The sequence below is a fragment of the Microcebus murinus genome, chromosome 28, assembly GCF_040939455.1.
Source record: "Microcebus murinus isolate Inina chromosome 28, M.murinus_Inina_mat1.0, whole genome shotgun sequence".
NCBI lineage: Eukaryota > Metazoa > Chordata > Mammalia > Primates > Cheirogaleidae > Microcebus > Microcebus murinus.
In genome coordinates this window covers 13,243,511-13,259,743 of record NC_134131.1, presented here as the reverse complement: position 1 = coordinate 13,259,743, position 16,233 = coordinate 13,243,511, and the positions used below count along the sequence as shown (strand labels likewise).

General features: G+C 46.0%; 1 protein-coding gene across 7 annotated transcripts in view; it reads right to left on the bottom strand.

Moving 5' to 3' along the window:
• The window catches only part of GRM7 (glutamate metabotropic receptor 7), a 794,973-nt gene that overhangs the window by 154,488 nt on the left and 624,252 nt on the right, over nt 1–16,233 (bottom strand). For all 7 annotated transcript variants that reach the window (XR_012915318.1, XR_001153146.2, XR_012915319.1 and 4 more), the window contains exon 8: nt 11,220–12,155. Coding sequence is in view for 3 of the 7 variants with exons in the window: in XM_012761143.2 (XP_012616597.1) it covers nt 11,220–12,155 (936 nt within the window). In the remaining 4 variants the exon portion in view is untranslated. The remainder of the gene's footprint in view (nt 1–11,219; nt 12,156–16,233) is intronic.

Here is a 16,233-nt window from a genome sequence, read left to right as displayed (position 1 = left end):
TGAGAACCTCACGAAGCGCTGGTGTAATGGCCTTAACTTGTCTTCCGTGTTCCTTGCTGTACCGTGTCTTCCCGGAAGATCAGACAGTCTTCTATTTACTTTTCCTCAGGAAGACACAACAAGACACCCTAGGGCTTATTTTTAGCCGAGATGTTATTTTTTTTTAAGTACGGTACAACCATCTACATTGATTCAAACAGAGTGAAGTCATCTTCTTCTGGAACATCATCCTCACTCTCCAAACCCCGAGTCCCATCCTGAATGTCTTGCGACTCTGTTTCCTTTAGAGCCACCGGCCCCGATCTCTCCTGCCGAGCACTAGAGCTGTCACGGGGCGGAGGAGAAGGGCTGCTCGTCGTGTCCTTCCCGCTCCGCGACGACACGCACGGGTTGTGCAGACGCTGCGCAGCCACGCCCGGCACTAGGGCTGATTTTCGGGGTGGGGCTTCTATGGCGCACGTGCTCAGACATCCTGCCAGGGCTTATTTTACAGGTAGGGCTTATTTTTGGGGAAACACACTGTACATGGGTCTGAAAATCTGAACATAGGTGAAGTCCATTTAAAGCAGGACCTGGAGCCGCCGTCTGTCTTTCCGGGGTAAACTTACACATACTAACTGTCATGCAATCCACTGTTTATAAGCAATGAGTAATGTTTCTAAAGCAACAATATTATCCCTAGAAAACAAAGTCGAAGCTCCTTAATAGTGCACACAGGGTCCCCAGGACTTTTTCTCTGCTTCCTCTCCACCTTCAGTTCTTGCAATTGCCCTAACCCAGACTGCAGCCTCCACATACAGTTATCCCAAATGCATGGCCGTTTTGCCTTCTGAAGACCTCTTCCTGCCAGTGCCTAGATAGACGTCTTTGCTAAGGAAAGCCTAAAGTAAAAGGACACAGCTCCCCTTTACTGAGCAGTTACCACGTGCTGGCGAGTGTTGGAAGAGATCTGCAGCCCTCGTCTGCACAGTTCTCATTTTATTACAGACGCAATTTCTAGTTTCAGAACTGTGTAAATAGGCCAACTGGTACAAGGACAGTTAATGATTACATTCCAAGGAAAAGGACGAAGAAGGGTGGGGGAGAAGAGTTTCCATGAAAAGCAGTGTTTTAACAGCTTAATGGAGGTGCAATTGATACATAATAAACTGCACATATTTGAAACATGCAATTTAATCAGTTTTGACACATGTATCTACCTATGAAATCTTTGCCACAATCAAGAGAGTGAACACATACATCACTCCCAAAATTCCCTCATGCCCCTTTGTGTTCCTTTAGTCCCTTTCTGTTCAACTATTATTAATACTGATCTGTTTTCTTTTTCTTTTTTTCTCAGAGTCTCACTCTGTACCCCCAGGTAGAGTGCAGTGGCATCATCATAGCTCACTGCAACCTGAAACTCCTAGGCTCAAGCGATCCTCCTGCCTCAGCCTCCCGAGTAGCTGGGACTACAGGTATGCACCACTGTGCCCAGCTAATTTTTTTTCTATTTTTTTGTAGAGGTGAGGTCTCACTCTTGTGCTCAGGCTGGTCTTGAACTTCTGAGCTCAAGTGATCCTTTCACCTTGGCTCCAAGAGTGCCAGGGTAATACGTGTGAGACACCACACCTGGCCCCGATCTTTCTGCCGCTATAGATTAATTTGAATTTAAAAATTTGATACAGATGTAATCATACATACATATTCTTTAATGTCTGGATTCTTCTACTCAGCATGATTTTTTTTTTTTTTTTGAGACATAGTCTCACTCTGTTGCCCGGGTTACAGTGCCGTGGCGTCAGCCTAGCTCATAACAACCTCAAACTCCTGGGCTCAAGCCATCCTCCTGCCTCAGCTTCCCGAGTAGCTGGGACTACAGGCATGCACCACCATGCCCAGATAATTTTTTCTATATATTTTTAGTTGTCCAATTAATTTCTTTGTATTTTTAAGTAGAGATGTGGTCTCACTTTTGCTCAGGCTGGTTTTGAACTCCTCATGTTGAATGATCCTCCCGTCTTGGCCTCCCATAGTGCTAGAATGACAGGTGTGAGCAACCGTACCCGGCCAGCATGATTATTTTGTGATGGATCTATGCTGTTCAATGTGTCAATAGTTCATTGCTTTCTATTGCAGAATAGTATTCTATTCCATTTTATGCATAGGCCCCAATTTATTTATCCATTCAACTGCTGATGGATAATTGGGTTATATCTAGTTTGGGGCTCTTATATATGAAGCCACATAAAAATGCATGCACAGGCCTTTGCAGGGACACATTGTGTCCCTCCTCGTGGGTAAACACAGAAGAGAAATGGCTGACACAGTATGGTAGGTACATGTTTAACTTTTTAAGACCCTGCCAAACTGTTTTCCGAAGTGACTGTAGCATCTTGCATATTCCCACCAGCAGTATCCTGCGGTTTCTTTGCATCCTTACCTGCACCTGCTACCATCAGTCTTTCAAGGTTTTGTGCTGAGCAATGTAAAGATCTCATATTGCCGGGAACCTAGAGGTAGGAATAATCATACTCAACCCAGAGATGAAATAGCTGAGGACCAAAAAGGTTAAGGGACACACCCAAGATGCACAATGACTAGGTTCAGAGCACCGGAGGCTGGTGGGGTAGGAGGCAGCAGTCAACAGGCTATGTTGGCTTCTAGAAGCAGAGGGAAGACAGGAAGGCAACTGGGACCAGGAAGAACTCACAGGTGTTCCCGTAGGGTGACCTACATCACAGGGATCTGAGGATTTGGCAGTCCTTTGGCTTACCATCAGTGCACCCTGCTCTGTTATGATTTCCTGTGCTTTGCACAAGTCTTGAGAGGTGGTCTCGGAGGCACTAAGAAAAGCCAAAGAACAGGGATGGATCAGATTATCCAGGCTCCAGTTATAAAGCTGAGGCCAGGGTCCCTGCGGCTGGGGCTCTTGGTGGCTGAGATCTCAAAGTGAAAGACACCTAAGCGGGAAAGCGAGCTCCAGGGAACCACTCCCTTGGGGGGACAGTGGGTAGATGGAAGGTCGCTTATTGAATCTTTCCCTTTTTTGCAGGAATTTCTCTGAGTATCACTCTGCCAAACCTGGAATGATTGGAGCCTTTGTTTTAGCATGGTAAGCTATTTCCCTATTAGTTCCAGCTCGGTTCGGTTTTATCCAGGCTCTTTTCTTGGTTGGCATCTGCTGAATTAGCTCTTCTGGCCAAGGGAAAAGGCTGAGGTGGTGAGGACCTCAATGGCCTTAGGTGACTGTGTCTGAAATAAACTAATGTCCCCATGGCAGGGGGAGAAAGGGCTGCACCTTCCCAAGCCACTGGCTAAGCCCAGACTTGCAGACAGCTGGCTTCTGGCAGCTGCTAAGATGAGAGAGAAGCTACTTATCCCCAAGGTCATGGCAGGCAACAGAAAGGAGACGGTTTCATGGGCTTCCGGTAGGAATAGGAACAGACACAAGCAAACGGCAGAAGCAAGACCTCAGCAACCAGTAGGGAGGACTGTCACAGCAGGGTGCACAGATAAATGGCCTCAGCAGAAACTATGCATGCGGACATCTGTCTCCACTGTGTCTAGAAGCAGGGTGATGGTTCTTAGGAAGCATTCAAGAAGAGGAAATCAGGATGTTTGCTTTACAGTAAATTTGGGTACGTGTTTAAATGTGTGTATGTTCATACAGAGCTGGAAATAGTCATCAGAGCATTGGACAATAACTGTTGCTAGGGGATGAGACGATGGCAGTTCTTTCTATGTCTTCATTTAGTTGCTGTTTGAGAAAAGATTAAAAAGTGGGCAATGTCACTTGCAAAATAAAAAAATTAAAAAAAAATCTATTTAAATAACAAAACAACCATCCCAAAGTAAAGAAACAAGGCATAGCCTATTCACCTATTTGTTGGAATGCTCAACAAGTTCCAAACAGCTTCTACACCTGCCCTGTCTTTCCTAGTCCCTCAGGCCTTTCAGACCAGTGCCCTCATTGTGTCTATCACAGAAGCTACTTAACTAGTTTTCTTGCTTCTAGCTGCTTCTCACCCTACTTCACCCTCAATCGCTGCCCCTGAAATTCCCACTCCAACATACGCCATGCTCCCATTTCGCCCGCATTTAGCAACTCTGGTTGCCTGTTCCAGACACAGCTTCACGGATAAAGTCCAAACAGGGCCCTTCACAGTTTGTTCCCAGGACTTTGCATCGCATGCTTCGCTCCGCTGTGCAGTCCAGCCCCACGAAACCATAGGGTGGTGGAATGGCTTCAGACCTTGAAGAATTCAATTTGTGTATGAGGGAGTACCGTGTTTCCCCGAAAATAAGACAGGGTCTTCTATTTATTTTTCCTCAAGAAGACACCCTAGGGCTTATTTGCAGGGGATGTATTATGTTTTTTAAGGACGGTACAACCATCATTCAAATATAGTGAAGCCGTCTTCTTTTGGAACATCATCCTCACTCTCCAAACCCCGAGTCCCATCCTGAATGTCTTGCGACTCTGTTTCCTTTAGAGCCACCGGCCCCGATCTCTCCTGTGGAGCACTAGAGCTGTCACGGGGCGGATGAGAAGGGCTGCTCGTGTTCTTTCCCGCCCCACGACGACACGCACGGGTTGTGCAGACGCTGCGCAGCCACGCCCGGCACTAGGGCTGATTCTCGGGGTGGGGCTTCTATGGCGCACGTGCTCAGACATCCTGCGGGGCTTATTTTACAGGCAGGTCTTATTTTCTGGGAAACACGGTATTTCCTATTAAGGACAGAGAACATGTTCCTTACCTGACAAACTATAATATTTAAAAATAACTTGGTCCCAACACATTGAAAAAATGTGATCCTTGCCAAAAGTTTGAAAGTGAAACACTGGGATTCACATTATTTTAAAATTTGCCCATAAAATGAAGTTCCATTAATTTTTGTTGCTACACTCCCTTACATTTGCAAGAGACAAGCTCACATTAGTGCTACCTGTCTACTGTATGTGCCATGTATTGAAAGCACCACCTTACAGTTTTTTATATGTGATATAGTTTCTTTCTTTTTTTTTTTGGAGACAGAGTCTCTGTTGCCCGGGCTAGAGTGCCCTATGTCAGCCTAGCTCACAGCAACCTCAAACTCCTGGGCTCAAGCGATCCTCCTGCCTCAGCCTCCCAAGTAGCTGGGACTACAGGCATGCGCCACCACGCCCGGCTCATTTTTTTCTATATGTTTTTAGTTATCCAGCTAATTTCTTTCTATTTTTGGTAGAGACGGGGTCTCGCTCTTGCTCAGGCTGGTCTGGAACTGCTGACCTCCAGCGATCCTCCCTCTTCGGCCTCCCAGAGTGCTGGGATGACAGGCATGAGCCACCGCGCCTGTGATATAATTTCTTTCTGGATTTTGTTGCCACTTTATCTGCCTCTTAATTTCAGTTCACTCGTCATATTTCCTGTGAGGCTTCAGTGGAAGCTGCTTCTCCGTGTGCCGGTCCCTGGTTCCTTGTGCCGCAGCTGAAGCTCGCCACATATCACCCGCTGATTGAAGACCTGTGTTGACCCGGAGCTTGCGAAGCTCCGAGTCGACGGGGACAGAGTCTTCGCCCTCCACATCACCTCCATGGCAGGGCACCGGGTGCAGAGCAGGCGCTGCACACATGTGAGCTCAATTGCTGCAAGACTCGTTTTAAGCAGATCAACTAGTGCAGAAGCATAAACGAATGCACTCTCCCTAAGAGAACTAGAACTGCTCTTTTCTGTGTGGCATTTGGGAATTGAACAGAAGAGGTCTGTGATAGGAGACAAAATAAAAACTAATGAAAGCACACTCCCATTTCTCTGTTGTTCACTTTTAAATAGATTCATCGTAATGAACACCATTCACTGGTTTTCTCACGATGGCAGCAAACAGCTAGATGGCAAGAGGCATCGAGGATCATTCGCTAGAGCCTGGGATTAGACCAGAATAGCTCATGAATTTCAAATTTCTTCTCGTTTGGTTTATCAATAGTGGTTGTCTTATGGTCAGGATTTCAAGACTCCACCTGTGTTCAGGGGAAGTGTGCCATGATTGATTGATGATGTCCGCCCTGGGCACAGAGGAAGGAATGTTTATCTGCCTGCCAACTATTGATGATCTAATATTGGTACTATTGATTAACTATATTGGTCCAGGCAGATTCTGCTTTGTGTTCAGATCCTGGGGAGCTATCTCTTACATGTGGAAGATCAAAGATCTTGGAGTATATTCCCAGCTCCCCAAGAAATACGCCTGGGGAGTGCCCCACCTGCCTGCTTTACATCTCTGGGTCCAAGGCCATGGACTTGGTCCTGGCTTTTGAAGTTCTCTGGCCCAAACGCTGGGGTTGCGCTTCATTCGCACCTTCTCATCCTTGACTTTATCTTTGACCCTGTATGTGTCTTTCTGACCTCCTGGTTCCTTGATCTGTGCACCTCTCATTTGGCTGGGGACGGGAATCAATCTATTCCCAAAGGCTCCAAACTTAGAAATCAAGAAAATATTTATAGGTTTTTTTTCTCTAGAGGAGGGAAGAAAGTATTTAGGCAGCTTTAAAGAGCATGCTTGGCTTCCACTGCCATTTTTCCAGCAGGCCAGGATCAGCCCTTTTCCACCAGTGGGGGAGGGGAGGCAGACGTGCAATGATTTTTTAAAGACAAATTCCTCAGAGGGTGGCCATGGACACAGTTTGAAGAACCACTGAGTTAAGGGCTCTGAGCTGGGTCAGAGATGTGCATGGAGTTGCCCCAATTCTGTCATTCAGTAGAATAATGCCCCAAATGGAAATCAAAGCGTCCTCCGAGGTAGATCTGCAATGCACCCTGCTTCCGTTCTGATCTGTGCAGACGGTGGCGTGTGGATGAGGTTTCAGAAGACATGCTCCTTTCCTTCCAGGCTCTACTCTCGGCCAGCAACTTTCTCTCCCCCTCTCTCCCTCCCCCACCTCGACCTTTTCCTTTTCTCTCTTCTTGCCACCCTCCTATCAACAAATACACATGCACACAAAGGAAGAAGAGCTCTAAGGATTTCTGCTCCCATTCCTTTTGTACCTCGGTCTGCCTTTCATTACAGAGTCACACTGTACAAAGCTTGTTTCCCTGCCCTCGTGCAAGGATATATTAGCTTTCCTAGAAAGTGCTTTAGGTAACTGCTAACATGCTCTGGACGAACACATCACCTACAGGGCTTCTCAGATTTGGGCAGGGTAGCCTGTGCACTCCTCCCTACCTGAAGGACGCTGCTTTCTTCTGTAGGCACAATTCCCTGCACAGACACACTCACGAGCCAAGCCTTTGCTTTCCGTAGAGAACAATCTCGTAGGCTTCCCCAGATAATGTCAAGACACGATAAAGGGACGCTGTCACACTGCACTGGCCAGCGAGCTGCTACTGTGTTACTGCTCTACCGGCTGCCGTGCGTCCTCTCATCACGACAGTCACCTAAATATAATCCCCGAAACCTGGAATTCTCTCCTCGTGGCTAAAGCTCACCACTCCCCTCGCCGGCCTTGCTGCAAAGTCCCTGCTTCCGGAAGTCACAGGGTTAGCAATGACAGAACAAGACGGCAGTGGTCTGTGTCCTCCTTAACAAAGGCAAAAATAATCTTCACGGGCGTTGGCATTTTGCAAGGAAATAAGAACACGGCTTAATCTTCACGCCGTGCTAATGAACTCAACCGAAGAGAAATTTTACAAAGATATTCCTAGCATAATCAGCATGAATTCAATTTCCTGAAACAGTAAATAGTTATTACTGAACTCACTGCCTAATCTTTTTTCTTTCCTCTCTTAGGGTGAAATTCTTCCATGTAAAACACTTAAAATGTTCAATCCGAATAAAAATGGAAGGACTATGATTCTGTAGGCTGCTGGCGTGGCAAAAATGCCTTTTGCTGGGGTCTCTCTGTTATGTTTGACGATTTGCCACTTTCCACGAGTTAGATGTCAAGGTTTCGTGTACACAGAGTTGTATTTTGTAAATAGTTGCTCATGCCTCTCTAGCAATAGGCCTATCATTAGGGCATGTGCATTACATATAATATTAACGATTCACTGTTCCCATCTGGCAATTCAGTACCTTTAACTGTGCCAATCAACCACGTTAAACATCATGACCCTTCGAGAATCTACAAATAGCAATATGTGCCTCCTAAAACTCTGGGATATAAAGCATACTGCTCGAAGACAGCTTAATTTTTCCCACACAGTCCAATTTTACACCAACACCATGTCTTCTACAATAGCTAGAATGCCGTCCCTGCGGCCTCACAGCACTTTCAGGTTTTGCAATGAGTAAATTATTCCCGCGACCTTACTGAAAACATCCATAGTTATGACTGGAAAAAGCTAGAAGTGAAGAATGAGATGGTAGAGATATATACTGTCAAACAGGCACTGCAACCAGAAGCATCTAGGAAACCACTACAATATTCTTCCTTTTTATATTCCTCGAGAATAAACTTACAGAAAAGGTTTTAATGTTTTTAACCTGATGCATGGGCTATTATGTTTGTTTGAAAAACAAAATAATTATTATCTTCATAGGCTTTGATGATGCCCATCACTCCTCATAAAAAATGCAATGGTCATCAGCTGACTAGCATACCTTTTGGGATTTTTTTTTCTTCTATTGTATTTCACTACCCTAACTCATATTTTATGATCATGTTGGCCCACGGACAGGTAGCAGAAATAAAATAAAATACAAGTTGGTTTCATAGATAGTAAACATGCCCTGTGAAATTTAAACATACTTTTAAACATACTTTTGGAAACATACTATGCTCATAAGCACATATTTTAGAAGAACTTTCTCTAAGACACTTTATGATGAACACCATAATCTGGAATAATTCACTGTCTTTGATGTTAGAATCCTGCACGCATTCACAAAATATTTACCTTTTTAAAAAAAAAAATAGAGTCCAAATGTATAGCTTCTGAATCACAAAATTTAGGTAAAAGCCATCTTTTCGGTAGGGAAACCAGCCAAATGCCATTAATCCTTTATATGATTACGCAGAGAACAGAGGTAACAATGGAAAAACCAGATTCTACTCATTCTGGGAAGCACAGCCTTTTGTACATTTTTAGACATTGCTCCTTCAATTGTTGTTTTTCTCACTAGGGATGAATCCCTTGAATGTGTAAGAGAGCTGTCCAAAGTGTAAGGGAATCGGACAAGACTCCCAGTGTCCTGACAGCTAAGCCAGCCCTAACGAGCGTCTCCACACAGCGGGTCAGATTGAAAGCTCTAGGTCTCCTTTCTGGCCTCGTTTGCACCAATCCGAAAGAGCTGCCCACATCCAGGAAAGAATAGCTTTCGTCCTACTGTCAACATATTAGAAGTGACGTTACACGAAACGATAGCCAGATATAGGAATATGGGAATAGGAATATAGGAATCAGATGTGTAAGAATCATGTCTAGAATCAATACCGTAGAGTCCCCTAAATTAAAGGTTCGGAAAACTTGTAACTACCTGGGGAGAGCGTGTGTACCAACATACAGTGTTTCCCCGAAAATAAGCCCTACCTGTAAAATAAGCCCTAGCAGGATGTCTATGCAAGTGCGCCATAGAAGCCCCACCCCGAAAATCAGCCCTAGTGACGGCTGTGGCTGCGCAGCATCTGCACAACCCGTGCGTGTCGTCGCGGAGCGGGAAAGGACACGAGCAGCCCTTCTCATCCGCCCCGTGACAGCTCTAGTGCTCCACAAGAGAGATCGGGGCCGGTGGCTCTAAAGGAAATAGAGTCGCAAGACATTCAGGATGGAATTCTGGGTTTGGAGAGTGAGGATGATGTTCCAGAAGAAGACGACTTCACTCTATTTGAATCAATGTAGACGGTTGTACCGTACTTAAAAAAAATAACCCATCCCGTGCAAATAAGCCCTAGGGTGTCTTCTTGAGGAAAAATAAATATAAGACCCTGTCTGATTTTCGGGGAAACACGGTAGTAGGGCCTACCAATTTTGAAAACCTCAAACTTTGACAGATGAATGCAATGAACCCTGCTCCACTTGGCATGCTGGTCTCTTACTCTTCTGGAAGGGAGCAGTCTCTGATCTCACTACGAATCGCTTGACGTGATTACCGTACATCTAGCTGCAGGGAGCCCGGGGCAGAACAATAGCCCAAAGTCTCCTATAGTCAATCACCCATCTCGCCATATTTTGTGCATGTACGTACAATTGAGCAACTTTACCACGTCGCACAGCTCGAGCTCTAGATGGGATAGGTAGTGATAGGCAGGTAAACGCTACCATTTGATCTACCATTTGATCCAGCAACCCCACTACTGGACATCTACCCAAAAGATCCAATGACACTCTACAAAAAAGACACCTGCACTCGAATGTTTATAGCCGCACAATTCACAATCGAAAAGCTGTGGAAACAACCCAAGTGCCCATGAACTCTTGAGTGGATTAATAAAATGTGGTCTATGTACACCATGGAGTACTACTCAGCTATAAGAAACAACAGTGATCTGTCACCTCTTGTATTTCCCTGGCTAGAGCTGGAACCCATTCTACTAAGTGAAGTATCTCAAGAATGGAAAAACCAGCGGCACATGTACTCACCAGCAAATTGGTATTAACAGATCAACACATAAGTGGACACATAGGAATGACATTTATCGGGTGTCGGGTGGTGTGAGGGGGAGGAGGGGATGGGTGTGTACAAACACAACGAGTAAGATGTGCAACGTTTGGGGGATGGACACGCTTGAAGCTCTGACTCGAGGGGTGGTGGGGGGCATGGACAGTATACGTAACCTTAACACCTGTACCCCCATAATACGCTAAAATAATAATAATGTAAAAAAGACGACAATGAGCATTTACTCTGGGGCCAGTAGGGACGGTGAGAAACACCCACCTGAAGGATAAGGCTCCCTGGTCCTCTTCTCCTATCCCGAATTAATGAAAGTATGTGTGTAAGGGCGGTGGGGAGTGAATGAGGAGGAGGGTTCAATTTAGATAGATTAGATAATTTTATACCAGATAATCTGTCATCACGCTGAATCATTCTCTAACACGTGCAAGAAACCTGAAAGAGGCTGCCTCTGCCGGGTCCCAGCGGCACGGGTGTGACGCGGCTGCAGAGCCCCTGCAGCGCCCGCACCTGTGAACCAGGGCTCCCGCCTTGGGGGTGCCGCTTCCGCTTCTACCAACCCTCTTGCTTCGCACAGCCGATCCGGCTTCGGGACCTGCAAAACCAGGCAGCGTCTCTGAGGGGGGGCGGCAGGGGTCTCCACTTACCTTCTCCGCCGACTGAGCGGTGCCGAAGAAAATCGGGATGAAGGCGAGCCACACTATACACGTCGTGTACATGGTGAACCCGATGGGCTTGGCCTCGTTAAAATTCTCGGGCACACCCCGAGTCTTGATGGCGTACACAGTGCACGTGACCATGAGGAGGATGCTGTACCCCAGGGAGCAGATGATCTGCAGGTCTGTGATGTCACACTTGAGGACGCCCCTGGCCTGCTCGGGGCTCATCGTCTTGTGCTCGTCGTAGTCCACGACGATGTTCGGGGGGTCGACGCCGAACCAGATGAAGACGCCCAGCAGCTGGACGGATATCAGGCTGGAGGCGATGGCCAGCTGGGACGTGGGGCTGATGAGCCTGGGGGCGGTGACCGACTTCTTGCCCTGCTCGAATATGCGGTAGATCCGGTTGGTTTTGGTCAGGAGGGCCGCGTAGCTGATGCACATGCCCAGGCCCAGGAACACCCGCCGGAAGGAGCACACCGCCACGTCGGGCTTCGCGATCATCAGGAAGGTGATGATGTAGCAGAGGAAAATGCCCGTCAGCAGCACGTAGCTGAGCTCCCGGCCCGACGCCCGCACGATGGGGGTGTCGTTGTAGCGGATGAAGGTGGCCATCACGAAGAGGGTGGCGACGATGCCCAGCATGGCCAGGAAGACTGGGATGACGGCCCAGGGCGAGTGCCACTCCAGCTTGATGATGGGGATGTCCTGGCAGCCCGTGCGGTTCTCGTTCGGCCTCTGGTCGTACGGGCAGTGCTGGCACGTCACCTCGTCAAACTGGTACTGGTAGCCGTCGCACGGCTCGCAGGTCCAGCAGCACGGAGTGCCCTTCTGCGTCTTCTTCCTCTGCCCTGGCTTGCAGGGCCGGGTGCACACCGAGGCCGGGATCTCCCTGACTCCTTTTCCCCACTGCATGTCCTCTATCTGCAGCACCAGAACAAAAAAGAAGGTAGAACAGGGGATTATTCCAGGGGCGAGAAAAGAACAACAAGCAGCGTTCATCGACAGGGGCAGCTAACGTCAGAGGCTCGGCAGGTGACGCAGCCCACGCCCCGGCCCCTGAGCTCTGCAGACAGCTGTGACCTGACCCCACTGCACTGACTCCAGGACTCTCTCTCTTCGCCATCCCAGAGTGTGTTCCAGAAACGTCCGATCGTCAGAACGCCTGGATGATGACAATGAAACGTACAAGTTCCCCGTTGGATGACAATAACGAAACACAAATTCCCCCGTTCCACCCCTGACCTCCCGAACATGCACATCCTGAAAAAGAACCACGAGGTCTGTATTTACGACAAACGCTCAGAGGATTCGCGTGTGCAGATAAATTGAGAAACGCCGACCCACGCCCTTGCTCCCTGCCCCTGGATAAATATGTAGGACGACCCCAAATCAAGTAAGAAAAGGAACACGATACAAACAGCTACAGCAATGTGGAAAGCTGCATTCATTTCCCTTGCTAGGTGCATTTATTTAAAAAAAAATTGTTTTTATAAACATTCGAGGGCAGATGTCTTTATAATAGAATGTCTTATGCTTTTTGGGGTAGATGCCTAACAGTGCTACTGCTGGGTCGAATGGTATTTCTAATTTTTAGCTCTTTGAGGTATCTCCAAATTCTTTTCCACAGAGGTTGCACTAGTTTGCAGTCCCACCAGCAGTGTAGGAGTGTTCCTCTCTCTCGGCATCCTCGCTAGCATTTGTTATTTTGGGATTTTTTGATATAGGCCAATCTCACTGGGGTTAGGTGATATCTCATTGTGGTTTTGATTTGCATTTCCCTGATGATTAGAGATGTTGAGCATTCATTGAGAGATGTTTGCTGGCCTGGATTGAGCTTAAGCCTGTTATCCAAAGTGAGGTGACACAAGATCAGAATGGGCTTCACATGTCCTCGCCAAGAAATTGGTACTGACTGATCAACACCATGGTGCTCAAAGGGTGGTGGTGTTCTCCAGGGATTCGGGGGGTTGTGGAGGGGTAGACCCACATCTGAGGGATGTGGTGAGCCTTGTGGAGGGGAAGGGCATCCCTCTAACCCTTGCTAGGGGGAGGCGAAGATATAAAATGTAACCAAAATGTTAAGAAAAAAAATTATTGGCTTCCGGGCAGGTGGGAGGGGGGGAGGGGATGGGTATATACATACATAGTGAGATGCGCACCGTCCGGGGGATGGGCACGCTTGAAGCTCTGACTCGAGGGGGGGAAGGGCAATATAGGTGACCTTAACGTTTGTACCCTCATAATATGCTGGATTAAAAAAAAATAATTGTTTTTAAATTATTGCAGATGATATTGCAGGGCTGACCACCTTTCCTAAAATACTGCAGGCATTGCCACCATTTTCACAGAGAATTTCTGAAGTGGAGTCGGTCTGTTTATGACTATCCCAGAGTTTTCGAAGGGCAAGGTTCATCGTGGAGGGCTTTAGGTACATGAGGCTGTATGCTAAGAGTTTGGGAAGCAATTGATAGGAAAATAATGTATTCAAAGCACTTACTCTGAAAAAAAAAATAATGTAGTCTGGAGACCTTTCAAGATCAGCCATCCACCTATTTGGAGATGAAGTTTGGGCTAACCCACTCTATCCTAGGGGAAGATCAACGTGTATTTGCTTAATTAGAATACTGGCTTTCTGGAGGGGAACTTAAAACCAGCAGTGCTCTAAAAATAATGGCGTGAGAAACAATGGAAAACCTCACTACTGGGCTGAAATCTCACTCTGGTAGGTGCCTCTCCTCTTGGCCAGCATGGTTCTTCCCTTCCTCTTTCCTGGTATCAGCTCCTGAGATTTCTATGCACTTTCTGCGGGGTTGAATTTACACTGAAGCTCTGGGGCTGCCCACATAACACAGGGCTCAACAGTGAGTACACTGCAGTGGTTCTCAAACTTGAGCGTTTATCAGAATCACTTGGAGGACTTATAGTGACAGTTTTCTGGAGCCCTCTCCCAGGTTTTCTGATTCCCTGGATCGCAGATGGGGCCTGAACATATGCATTTCTAAGAAGATTCCGGGTGGTGCTGCCGGGTATTGTCCAGGGACAGTCTTTGTCAACCGCCAAGCTCCCAACAATAGAGATCGGGTCAGGGATGGGTTCATTTTGTCCCATGTCATGGAGCTTAATTTCATGACTTTTGCTGAGATTATACAGGATAAAAATCACTGGATTTGGAGGTTCCAGGGTATAAGGCTGCTGGTGCTCATGGCTAAAAAGAGCAAAGAGGTGTAGAGAGAATGATTACTGCTGAGTGTATTTGAGCTCCTGGATATAGCTATGCCTGAAGCAGGAATTGACATAGACTATGCCATTCTGTAAGCCAGTAAATTCACCTATGATAAAATACTTTAAATTTCATTTTCAGCATTTGCAACCAAGAGTCTTTTTTTTTTTTTGAGAAAGAGTCTCACTTTGTTGCCCAGGCTAGAGTGAGTGCCGTGGCGTCAGCCTCACTCACAGCAACCTCAAACTCTTGGGCTCAAGCAATCCTCCCACCTCAGCCTCCCGAGTAGCTGAAACTACAGGCAGGCGCCACCATGCCCAGCTAATTATTAGTTGGCCAATTAATTTATTTCTATTTATAGTAGAGACGGGGGTCTCGCTCTTGCTCAGGCTGGTTTCGAACTCCTGACCTCAAACAATCCACCTGCCTCGGCCTCCCAGAGTGCTAGGATTACAGGCGTGAGCCACTACACCCAGCCTGTAACCAAGAGTCTTGAGCAATCTATGCACTAAATAGTTTCAGTACTCGCAATTTACAAAAAATATACTAAGTCAGCAAATTATTTTACAGAATAAATTCTAATTAACGAATATAGCTGATTTTCCCTGTACCTAGTTAATTGAATTTTTAATACAATTAAATAAAAAAAATGATTGAAAGATACTATAAAGTCTGAGACTTTTTAAGATATATGCCTTTTAAGATATAAGAGGGAAAGAAAACAATAATTGACTGCCTGTTGGAATTCCAGTGTTAGTATACGAATGCAATGCATAACAGGGAGTGAAGTTCCCATGAGAAGCTGAATGTGAACTACATTCAAAATCTGAATCAAATGTAGCTAACTCAGAAAGAAAACGGCGCAGGAGTTAAACTTCCTAAAATGTCATAGTCTCAATGGTTGAATTTAAACTTTACCAGAGAACCAAGAATGCTCACATGATTCTAGCGTGAACTTATTTGTATAAGTACAAAACTCAAGTCAGGACTGATAAATCTAACTAACTATAAAACATAATCATTTTTTTTATCGACGTTGTCATCTTTGAGGCAGTAAGTCACCAGAAGCCATCCCAAAGTCAAAAGATTAAAGGAGTAATTTGCAATAAAAGAGAAAAAGATACACACTAACTTTACAAATGTCAAATTTCACGAAGCTGGAGACTAAAAAAATTCCCATACTACTAAGTGAAGTATGCCAAGAATGGAAAAACAAGCACCACACATACTCACCAGCAAACTGGTATTAACTGAGCAGCACCTAAGTGGACACATAGTTACTACAGTAATAGGGTATTGGGCAGGGGGGAGGAGGGAGGGGGCGGGTATATACATACATAATGAGTGACATGTGCACCATCTGGGGGATGGTCATGCTGGAAAATCAGACTTGTGGGAGGAGGGGGGAAAGGGCATTTATTGAAACCTTAAAATCTGTACCCCCATAATATGCCAAAATAAAAAAAAATAAAATTTCTATTATTAATGCTGGTGCTTTCAAATGTCAAACTAAAAGGTCCTATTGGTGGTTAACAGGAAAGATGAACAACGACAACAACAAGATAAATAAATTTCACCAGTTAAACTTGACGCTGCCTGATTCCAACACTAGTAGAGACTGATGTAGCATATGATTAGACTTGATCTATGGGAACAAATGTACGGCTCACACACAAACATAAAAACAAATTATCATTATACATAATATTTTATAGCCAATTTCACATGTTGCCAAGCTCACTCTTCCCCTTGCCCTGGAATAAAATAAAATGCCTGGCA